At 38.3% G+C, this 12203-nt stretch overlaps 1 protein-coding gene across 1 annotated transcript in view; it reads right to left on the bottom strand.

Moving 5' to 3' along the window:
• LOC127445073 (sorbin and SH3 domain-containing protein 2-like) overlaps nt 1-12203 on the bottom strand; it is a 111862-nt gene that overhangs the window by 13151 nt on the left and 86508 nt on the right. Inside the window, exons 15-22 of the mRNA XM_051704830.1 lie at nt 9829-9875; nt 8850-9010; nt 6276-7946; nt 4954-5015; nt 4538-4635; nt 3728-3842; nt 3506-3634; nt 1232-1402 (exon numbers count right to left, since the gene is read on the bottom strand). Of these exons, the coding sequence (XP_051560790.1) occupies nt 1232-1402; nt 3506-3634; nt 3728-3842; nt 4538-4635; nt 4954-5015; nt 6276-7946; nt 8850-9010; nt 9829-9875 (2454 nt within the window). The remainder of the gene's footprint in view (nt 1-1231; nt 1403-3505; nt 3635-3727; nt 3843-4537; nt 4636-4953; nt 5016-6275; nt 7947-8849; nt 9011-9828; nt 9876-12203) is intronic.

The raw sequence follows: 12203 nt of genomic DNA, 5'->3' as shown, positions 1-12203 counted from the left end.
ATAGAGGGTTAATTTAGTCAATGAACATGCAAATAAAGTTTGGGATGCAAAAATTGGTAAAAATTTAGCTTAATAGTAGTATTAAAACTGGACTAAAGTTTATGGAGGTTTTTACTCCCTGCACACAACTAAAGTAACATGATTTTGTCACACTGCAAGCACTACCTCTTTTTTTGAAACAGCCTGCACGCCTGATCTGTTTATTGTTTCATCATCCTCTTCCTGTATGTACAACTCAGGAAGTCTCTCCCACGTTAGCGCAGCTACTGGACTCTGAAACTCTGATTTGCCACTCAAAATGACTGACAGCAGCTCATCAGCCATTTTCTTGTAGATATCATGATGTTCATCCAGTATATTTTCTGATTTGTGGCTTGGACTGATGGACAGCGGCTTATTGGACACTGACCATTTAGGTAGTAATTCTTGATTAGCTATATGTTTTGATTGGTTGACCAATGTGGCTTTAAGTTCATTGTGCAGTTGATTATTCACATACATAGACATGAGTTGGCCATATGGATCAGGTTCACCTATAAGTCTGGATGGGTCATAGTTTTGCTTCAAGCTTTGCTCCTTTACACACAGATCTTCTAACAGCTGTTTATTGTCACATCCCTCTCTTTCTCTTCTATACAAGTCCTGATTGCGGTCTAAGATCAGTAATTCATGAGAATATAGTGAAACAGAGGACTCTGAAGTGATTGGTCCTTGGCTGGTTACAAGGGAGTGTTTTGAGGAAGGGTTCTGTGGTGGTGGTGTAAACCTTTGCACTGGTGGGACAGGGGGTGGGGGGCTTGTGCAGTATAGGCTGCTGGGGAAAGGAGGAGGGGTGGGTGGGACTGGACTGTCACAGGAAGATGGGTAAGATGTGGAGACACCCAGTGTGAGGGACAGCCATTCGCAAGTGACTGCTTGGAGGTGGGTCCTTGTGGCAGAATCAAGCCACATAAAATCGGAGGAGTCTGTATCGTACTTGAACGGGGGAAAGAAAGCAGGAAGACTGGTTTATGAACTCATTGGCTTTAAAAAAAACATGTCTGTAGAGCAGTTAGAGATTAAACTAAGCTTTTTTACCTTCTAAAAAGAACATACAAACAATAATAATAAAAAAATGTTAAGATCACATTCGACATCAAGCACCACAGTTCATTGTGTCAATATCTCAGTCATGTTTAAATATATACTGTAAGTGTGTGTGCGCATGTCAAAACTGGTGCTACAGACTTACCTTCTGTGCCTTGTTTGTGTGCGTGTCTCCTTGGTGACTGGGGCTCTTGGATGGAGAGCCCTTGATCACATTGACATAGGACATAGGGAAAATGCCCTGCTTGTTTGAGCCAGGAATCTTTCCTTCATACCAATTCTGATCCACCTTCCTTAACAGAATCACTCGCTCCCCCTAAGACATATGCATAATAAACACAAGAGTTAAAGGGATAGTTCACCCAAATATTAAACAATTCTCTCATCATTTACTCACCCTCATGCTATCCCAGATGTGTATGACTTTCTTTCTTCTGCAGAACACAAATTATGATTTTTAGAAGAATATTTCAGCTTTGTAGGTCTATACAATGCAAGTGAATGGGTGCCAAAATTTTGAAGCTCCAAAAAGCACATACAGGCATAATAATGTAATCCATATGACTCCAGTGTTTTAATCCATATCTTTAGAAGTGATACGATAGGTGTGGGTGAGAAACAGATAAACATTTAAGTCCTTTTTTGCTTGAAATTTTGCTCCCTGCCCAGTAGGGGGCGATATGCATTAAGAATGTGAATCACCAAAAACACAAGAAGAAGAATGTGAAAGTGATCTGTTTCTCATTCACACTTATCATAATGCTTCTGAAGATATCGATTTCACCACTGGAGTCTTGGATTACTTTTATGCTGACTTATGTGATTTTTGGAGCTTCAAAATTTTGGCACCCATTCACTTGCATTGTATGGACCTACAGAGCTGAAATATTTTTCTTAAAATATTTGTTTGTGTTCTGCAGAAGAAAGAAAGTCATACATATCTGGGATGGCATGAGGGTGATTAAATGATGAGAGAATTTTTTTAATTTTTGGGTGAACTATTCCTTTAAGTGTTGCATTCTTTGGCATATGTTTTGAATCAGTGTGACTCTGTATGCTGCCATTGAAAGCCAAAGCGCAGTAATTACTGTATGCCAACACTGAAACTGAGATAAATGGCTACAAAGCTTATTGATTGTCCAGTAAAATGTAGAATATCAAACTTTGCAAAGCTGTCTGTCACAAGACAGATCACAGTCTAAGAAACTCGGTTCTGGTCATAGCTTAATTTTGACAAAATATGTACAGTAGTTACTGCATTCTGGATTTAGAATGCAATTGGGTAATGATGCATAACATATCATAAAGCTTTTTTTCATCAACATGAAGATTGTAGGATAAAAATTGAATGACTGTATAAGAGAAACTGCATATTTTAGGTACTTTAGTTGCACCATTTCTTTTTTTAATTTTTTTTAATTTATTTTTTACTATTTGTATCTTGTGATGTGACATGAATTTTTGAAAGAACAAATATTCCATGTAATCTGTTAATTAACAAAGTCATAAAAAGTGCATGTATGCTAATTATAAAAGAATTGGCGAAATGCTGTTTAAAATAGTTTAGAATTTTAATGTAATTATGTAATCAATATAGCATGTCACACTGCAAGACATGTCAATTTCCAGTTTCTCAGATGTATTCATGTCAACTACCCGATTCTCTTTTGTGGTCAGTTAAAGTGATAGTTCAGCCAAAAATGAAAATTCTCTCATCATTTACTCACCCTCATGCCATCCCAGATAAGAGACTTTCTTTCATCTGCAGAACACAAATTAGGATTTTTAGAAAAAATATTTCAGCTCTGTTGGTCCTCACAATGCAAGTGAATGGTTACCAGAACTCAGAAGGTCCAAAAAGGACATAAAGGCAGCATAAAGTAATCCATATGACTCTAGAGGTTAAATCCATGTCTTCTGAAGCAATATGATAGGTGTGGGTGAGAAACAGATAAATGCTTACGTCCTTTTTTACTATCAATCTCCACCTTTGGCCAGCCCTGACTAGTAAGTGGCTGAATGTGAAAGTGAAAGTCAAATCCACACCAGAATTTGGAAGTAAAAGTGAAAGTGTAGATTTACAGTAAACAAATACTTAAATATTGATCTCTTTCTCACCCACACCTATCATATCACTTCACAAGACATGGATTTATCCGCTGGAGTATGGATTACTTTTATACTGCCTTTATGTCTTTTTTGGACCTTCAAAGTTCTGGTCACCATTCACTTGTATTGTGAGGACCAACAGAGCTGAGATATTCCTCTAAAAATCATTGTTTGTGTTCATCAGAAGAAAGAAAGTCATATACATCTGGAATGGCATAATGGTGAGTAAATTATTTGAGAATTTTCATTTCTGGGTGAACTATCCCTTTAACATTTGCATGTTGCAAGGCTTATTTGAGAGTGCACTAACCTTTTTTAAAGAAAGCTCCACATTAGTGTCAGCATTAAAGTTGTATCGAGCTATGGCCTCACCCATCTCTTGAACCTGAGCTGGGGGAGGAGGCCTGGCTGGCTGCCTACGCTCTGGGGATGCCACCTTCTGAGAAAGGGAGGAAATCAGTATATGTGAGTGTAAGCGTTTTGAGCTTGTGAGTTGAAATCAATCTCACAATAAACACATATGGACACTAACTTCCACATATGAGATGGGGAAAATCCCAATGCGTCCTCTGTGTTCGCCCTCATACCAGTTACTGTCAATTTGCCTGATGATGTTCACTGCATCGCCTTTCTTAAAAGAAAGTTCCCTGCAAAAACACACATATACACCCATACATTTCCAAGCATGTCTGAAACCATAGAAATGCAAAACAGCATAAAAAAAGTACAGTAAAAAGACATACTTAATCCAGCGATGAAAATCAGTTTACCTTGGTTCACATTACTACTTGATACAGCCGATCAGAGGTAAAAATATTCACCATTGATGACTCCATTAATGATAATGAAAATGTATGATAATATACAATAAACGCAAAGTGTCATGAAATAAGCATATTTCAAAGGTCTCTGAAATTCATGACAATGTTAATGGTTTTAATAACAATTTTTATGCAAGCTGATAATTTCATGCAGTGAATGAAAGATCAGTTCTCAATTGCCAATGCAGAGGCAATGACTTGTTAAGCAACTTAGTATGCAAAAGCCTAACAGTAAAATGCAATATAAAAAATTAATGCAAAAAGGATAGAAAATGCTTTGAATGCTGGGCCAAGAGTTAAAACTTGTGGCACAACATATGCATGCCAATGTATGAAACAATGGGAAAAGCAAAAACACATTCACGAACATTAAGCTCACACAGCCCATTGTGCAGATTCAAACTGAGTTTGAAAGAAAATGCATTGTGACTCATTTCTAGTCCCATGGACATTAACATGCACCAGATGGCGTCACTCAAATTTTAGTTTATATATATATATATATATATATATATACTCACTTGGCAGACTGAGCTTTAAAATCATAAATAGCCCTGGCAGACTGTTTCTGATGGAGGAGAGAAGACAATATAAGATAGGTCATCTGCTTAGAAGACACCTACAAGGCAAGTAAAAATACCATGAGCTATCCAACATATTCCCAATAAGCCATCAATTCTGAAACCGTAGCCAACAACAAAATGTTACTGAGGACTCAAAGTTAAATTTTTTGGGGTTTTATAGTGCACAGGATTCAGGATTTAAGATACTTAGTTCTGATTTGTTTCTTAACAACATGTGCAGAGCTAAGCCTTAGCTTTAGTACTCTTTAATCAAAGAAGTTTGCCCTGCAGGTTTCAAAACATGGCTCTAATTAATTTAAAACTGTAGTTCATTCTTCATTTAAAAATAGATATGAGGAAAACACTCTTTCTACCTCTCTTTCTGGTGTGGGTCTTCTGCTTTGTGGTGTGAGACGACCTGTATCAGAGCCCTGATCTGTGGAAACACACAGAGAAAAGGTTAACTGAGAGAAAACGTGTGATAGTGTCCATGGTGACACCACATGCACTGATTCCTGTGGTTCCAAAAGGGGAACATGAGACAATGAAAAAAAAAAAAAAAAAAAAGATATTATATATATATATATATATATATATATATATATATATATATATATATATATATATATATATATATATATTTCACATTGAGGTCAAACAAAAAGCAAGGAATGTTCTGGATACACTGGCACAATCTGACCGCATAAAAATTGCATGCACCCCCAAAATAAAGTTGTGACAGTCGTCATAGAAATGTTTTTTAAACAAAAATAAATATAAATAAAGCAAATAGCAACATAGTGGCATGACAACATAGTGTAATGCATACAGCAAATGAACAAACATAATGACAAGCAAAGGCACAAAACAAAAGGGAAACTTAAGCTCAGTAAACACATCATGCATGTCCCAGACATACTTTGATTTTACCATGAAATGCTAATACTTCTTTTCCACTTCTTTTCCATTTTACATATTGTATATTAAACACCCTTTTACGACTGGCATAACAAAATATATATTTTTCTTTCAAAAGGCACTGTGCTATCAAATGTCTAAGGATATCCCTGATTCCATGTAAATGTTTTGTATGGTATAATTATAAATACACTGTTGTTAAAAAGTCCATTGAAAATCTGGAATTTAAACTGTAATTTAAACATGGAAATAAACAAAGTTTTCAAAGAAATATTATAGTGTGAAATTAAGAAGAGACAGTCTGCACTATTCCTAGCTCACTAATCCAATAAGCACATTTGTGACATTGGCCATGTTAACTCCTACAAAAGGCCAGATGCATGCTGTCATTAAAGCCAAAGACGGAAAATCTAAATCGTAAGAAATTCTAAAATTCATGTTCATTTTACAATTCAAATTTTACCTCAAATTGTTATGCTGATTGTAATGAAAAATAAAAAACTATTAAACTGCCAATGCAAAAGATGGGCATTTTCTCAAGTCATCTCAAACTTTTTAACCCCTCTGTATATACTTAAAACCCAATAAGTAAGAGATATTTAACTAATACACTTCTCTAGGGCACTTGTACCTTCATTGCTAAGAAGCGTGATGACTTGGTGGAAAAGAAGTGAAAGCGTTTGCAAGTGTGTGGTTGGGAACATCTGAGGTAATGTTGAGGATTCTGCAATAATGATAATTAGGGATAAAAATGTGTTTAAGAGCTATATAGCTGCACCTGAATAGCAGTGCTTAGCATAAGAGTGCTGGTTGTTGTTAGAGGCGTCTGCATGTTGGTGTTGCTGCTGGTAGGAGGCACATTGGTGGGATCCGTGGTAAGGCTGGTGGAGGTGGGGCGAGGTGGAGGGGTAGCCGGTTCCTGTCTGAGGCCTTAAAGAGGAGCTACGCTTGGGCACATCTGGTAGCAACTCCTCGAGTAGCCGCCGCAATATGCTATCATCTGGCAACCTTGCAGGTCCTTGCCCCTTTTCTGCCCTTATGTGATCATAAATGTCCTGCAAAGCGGCGTCTAAAGCCTCATAAATTGCAGTTTTGGATTTGGGCCGTCCTCCTCTGCAGTGTCGTTGCTGAGTGGGCGGGGAGCCTCGTTTCCGTCGGAAAGGCACAGGGCTGACCAGGAAGGCCAGTTTGGAAAGGCCTGACTCACTGGGTGACTGTTGAGCTAGTGGAGGTGTACTGACAGGGCGGGAGTCTTGCCGAGCCCTTTCCTGTTGGCGCTCATGTTTTAGCATGGTGGTGAATCGCGTATAGGAGGCTGGACAGCGACCCTTACAGGAGCTGATGAGGTGGCGATGCTGGTAACCTTGACTTTGACCTACACTCTGGTGCAGGTGATGGTGATGGTGGTAACGGTGTCTATGGTGGTGATAGTGAGGTTGTCCAGAACCGTAGAAGCTTTCTGATGAGGTGAGCGAGTAATGATCCAGGTCACTCTCACTGCACAAAGATGATCCCTCTATGTGGATGTCGCTCAGTTCAGAGGCACAGGCATCCTGCTCACTGTCTGAATAATCTTGATGCTGCCGTTGGTTCTTCTCAAGGATTGGCATCAGGCTATTGATGTCTGGTCCCGGTCTTGGCTGTCCCTCAGGAGGACTCCTTGCCCTTTCTGGAGGGTCCTCCTCCTCCAAAAGTGATTCAACAGAAAAGCGACGCTTGGGACAGCTGCTGGCCCTTGATGATCCTGGAGTGGTGGTGCCTGAGGGGGTATTTTCATCTCCAAGGTCTGGCATGGACTTCGATTTCTGGATGAGCTGCTCATATGCAGATATGCGGTTGGGAACCATTTGTCGTGGTACCTCATGACCGAAAGGTGCCCAACCATGGAGGTTGTGCCCCTGCTGCTGTTGCCGTTCCAGTTCAAGGATCCGTGCACGTACTGAACGAATCACCTCTGAGGGCAACAGCTGCTCTCGGTCAATGTGGTGCATCTTCTTGTAAAGCTGAAGGAAACCTGGAGCATCATGTGGCATCTTGCGTCTGTGATGTCGACGTCCCCTGGGGGATGAGGTAAGACTTTTTACTTGAGGCTGCTGTGTAACACCTTCATCAAGCAAAGAACCTGCACTTTCCGAGCGAGTGGTAGTCACAGAAGTGGATGCTCTCCCGTCATTACTAGCACCATGTCCATTAGATAACAGATCGTCGCAGCTCCGTGATTTGATCCTTGGTGATGAAGAGGCCATGGCAGATTCGTCGTCAGCGCTGCTCCAAGTTTCTCCAGCTTCGGGTTGGTGTGTCTGCCAACCATTCTTGAAGCAGATGGAGCGTTTGGAGCTACGCCAGGTTGGCGTAGAGAGAGAAGGGGAATCAGAGGAGAGACGAGAGGATGGGCGCTCCATCCCTGGAGAGCTCACACAGGAGGAGAGGGACTCACTAGCATCTCCAGCTGTGAAATAAAATAACATCCAACGCAGCATGACAGAGAGGAAACAGGAGATCGGGTTAATGAGCTCAGCTGACAGAGAAAGAGAAATCGAGAGACAGAGAGACAGAAACAGATAACAGTACAAGTGACAGTTAGTGAGAAAGGGTCAGTATAGTTATAAGAGAAAGAAGAAAACATGCAGTCTGAAATAATTTCCAGGGTTCCCACACTTTTTGACCACTGAATTTCCATGGTTTATCCATAAACTTTTCAGTCATTTGTGATTACTAGATTATGATTTTTAAAAATAATTTTGATTCAGACCGATTTGCTAATGTATCATCAAGACTGATTTGTGAACCTGATTTGTGACCAATTTATTCAAAGAAAAATTCACTCACACATCACACATCACTATAGCATGTGAACAAGTGAACAAGGCTTGCTTTACACAATCTCTACTCAAGAGCAATATCTACCCAATTAAATATGAAGCAGTACATAATGAACTTTCCATGACTTCGAATATTTTATTAATTTCCATGACTTTTCCAGGCAATTAAAAAAATCCCTGATATTTCCATGTTTCCATAATCGTAGTTAATCCGAATTACATTATTCCACAAACTCATACATTACACAGATTGGTATAATCACAAGCATGGCTAGCAAATGAATAAGAGAGCCTTCTCAGTTTCTGGCATAAATCAAACAGAGCATAAAGACAATATAACTCAATCAGGATCAGGCAACAGAACAAATCCATCATTACCGTACTTCTGAATAAAATATTGTATTGATTTAACACTTGAAAATGCCATAAAACAATCATAATGTTTATAGATAATTGAAATGTCACATTTTAACACAATATTACAGTAGATCTGTCTATTGCCAGTCTATTGTGAGTGTGTCTGACTTTACCTTTGACTCTGGAAGGTGAGGAGGGGGAGGAACGTATGGTGGGCTTCTTCAGAGTCTGTGCTTTATGGGAGTCCAGAGGGCGGGCATTCTGATCACTTCCTGTGTTGGCTTGAGTGACAGATGGCTCTGACTTTCGCCTTTTCCTATAGTCACTTGCAGGACTACAAATCCCCATTCAGAAAATAAAAATAACCAGCCAATAATAAGCATATGATGGTCACTCACCATTAGAACAGAAGCGTTATATCCATACAATAAGAATACAGTAAAGTAATTAATCTTAAACAGCCTAAAATTAGTCCACTAAGGGCATACATGCATTATTTTAATGCCTCAATGAATAACAAACACTCCATGTATTCATGAAAAACAGTATTACACACTATAAACAAGCAAGCAGTTTGTGCCATTTTGACTAAGGAGAGTGTAACAGCATCCAGAAAGGGTCACCTAGTGGACAAGTACATACTGTACATTGACAATGACACTATAATTACAGTGTCCTCTACACATTAAACAGCCCTTTACAATGCAGCACTTAGGGTTCTCATATCCTCTGCTCTATAGAGAGCATGTGCAATTGAGCCAAATAAAAAGCAGTGAGGTACAGATGAACTGAGAGCAGTAAGAGAGGGCCCTTCACACACATACACACAATAGTGTAAGGGTGTGAATAAGTGAATACAAACTTGTACACACAAACAAATACAATGACACAAATAAAGGTTGGAAGAGCTTTTAAAACACATGAGAAAATTAAAGGGATATTTCACCCAAAAATGAAAATGAAAGAGAGTCATACAGGTTTGGAGTAACAAGAGGGTGAGTAAATGATGACAGAATTTTCATTTTTGGGTGAACTGTGCCTTTAAATTAGACTGAGGATGCTCGGGTTACCCAATGGATAATCCACAAGCATCTCTCTTGGAAATGACAGTGTGAAAGTGAAAAGCAGAAATAAGAAAAAGCACAAGCTTACCTTGAGGGTCCGTCAGGCCGTTCGGCAGGCGAGAGATTGAGGGATGACTGAAAGAGAGCAGACAACAAAAGGGAAGAGTGAGTTCCACGGGAACAAAGAAGCATAACGCTACTCTCCCATCCTGCACCACAATCAATACCTTCCCCCCGCATGCGCAAAGACAGCTGTGACCGACAAGGGTTCCACATCTCTCTATCCCACCTTGAAGGACTGTGGAAAATTAACTTTGACCCCCTGCTAGAATGAATGAGGTCTAGGGCCCCATGGTAACAAAAGAACAAAAAAAGCCAGCAAACAAAACAGTACGGATCCAGAGAGGCTGCACGTGGTACCAGGTCATAAGAAGCCTAGTCTATTATGCCGTCAAAGGGCGGCACGCCTCCTTTCCTTTGACACTGCCAGGGGTGAATTACAACAAATCTGAACACAATAGAGCAGTCTGTTGTGTGTGTGCTGCCTTATCCATGTCCAGTTTTGATCAAAGAAAAGAAAGGAGGGACAATTGTTGACAACGGTAATTAAATAACACAATAAAACTCATCGTAGGTCAGAGCTGAATTAAAAAACAAAGCACAGCCACTGAAAAAGTGAAATTCTGTACAAAGTGTATTTTCCTTCCAATATTCAATACTCTTTTTAATAAATCATAAGACAACACAGAAAAAACACGCACGAGTCACAACGCAAACATACTCTATAAACTACAACAAACTACAAAAGTAATTATAAATGAAAATCTTCAAATATCAACATCACAGTGTAACAAGAAATGATATGCATATATCAAAATTGTGTGCATTTATGCATTTATGTCAACTTCCTGAAAAACGTAAAGTTTTATCATGTGAATTCAGATTATGAAGGACAAAATACAAGACATTAAGCTAATATAATGGCATGTTCATGATTATAGTTGTATTTCTTAACGTCAGCATATTCAAGAATTCCATAAATGGTAAAACTGTATAATAAAGTTGTTTTAGTTAATTTTAGCAACCTACTTAAACTAACAGTGTAAAAAACTTATTAATCTTGGTTAATGTTAATTCTAACATATACTATTGGACAAATTAAGAGATGCATTATGAACTAACATGAATTAACAATAAACAACAATAATTAATACAATTTAAAAGTAATTCAAAGTAATTCATAAATTAAAATTAGCTATGATTAATAAATGCTGTGAAAATATTATTCATTTTTTTGTTCATGATAACTAATTTATTAGCATTTATTAATGTTAACTAATAGAACCTTTTGTAAAGTGTTACCCTGTTAACTACCCTGTAAATTCACTGAAAACAAAGTAAACTAACAATTGTTTTTTTAAAAGTGCATATGGAAAGTGGTGTGATGAACTTTGCAGGGGCTGCTTATTAGTTAATTATGCTAAGAATGCACATAGGCTTTCTGAATTCCTCCAATTATACTACAAGGTTTAATACTGGGTAGTAGTGTCTTGTTCATGAATGAATTAGAATTTTTGAACAAATCTTTTAAAGTGATAGTACACCCAAAAATGAAAATGTTCTCATCATTTACTCACCCTCATGTCATCCCAGGTGTGTATGACTTTCTTTCTTCAGCAGAACACAAACAAAAATATCTCAGCTCTGTAGATTCTTACAATGCAAGTGAATGGTGAACAGACATTTGTACCTCCAAAAATCACATAAAGGCAGCATAAAAGTAATCCATATGACTCCAGTGGTTAAATCCATATCATTAGAAGCGATATGATAGGTGTGGGTGAGAAACAGAACAATATAGTCCTTTTTCACTCTAAATCCCTACTTTAACTATTACTTTCAGAGGTGAAAGTGAAACTAAACAGGCACCACATGTGATCTTCAGATGTAAAAGTGAAAGTGAAAGTGGAGATATAAGTAAAAAGGACTTACATTTTGATCTATTTCTCACCCTCACCTGTTATATCGCTTCTAAAGATATGGATTTAACCACTGGAGTCTTATGGATTACTTCTGTTTCCTTTATGTGATTTTTGGAGCTACAAAGTTCTGATCACCATTCACTTGCATTGTATGGACCTACAGAGCTGAGATATTCTTCTAAAAATCTTCATTTGTGTTCTGCAGAAGAAAGAAAGTCATACACATCTGCGATGTCATGAGGGTGAGTAAATGATGAGAGAATTTTCTTTTTTGGGTGAACTATCCCTTTAAATGAGCAAACCTTTCTTGTTTACTTCCATCATTTGTACTTACTGATGTAAAGATATAATCGCAGAAATTGTGACTGAACGAATAAGTGAACAAATCTTTATGGTGAACCAATTCAAAAGACTTGATTCACTGAGAAGAATCAAAATCCCCATCACTAATATTGGGAAGGCAGGAGAAATGATGAGCAGA

Source organism: Myxocyprinus asiaticus, chromosome 8 (genome assembly GCF_019703515.2).
Source record: "Myxocyprinus asiaticus isolate MX2 ecotype Aquarium Trade chromosome 8, UBuf_Myxa_2, whole genome shotgun sequence".
Classification (NCBI taxonomy): Eukaryota; Metazoa; Chordata; class Actinopteri; order Cypriniformes; family Catostomidae; genus Myxocyprinus; species Myxocyprinus asiaticus.
The sequence above is the reverse complement of the archived record's forward strand: the minus strand, read 5'-3'. Positions and strand labels throughout refer to the sequence as shown.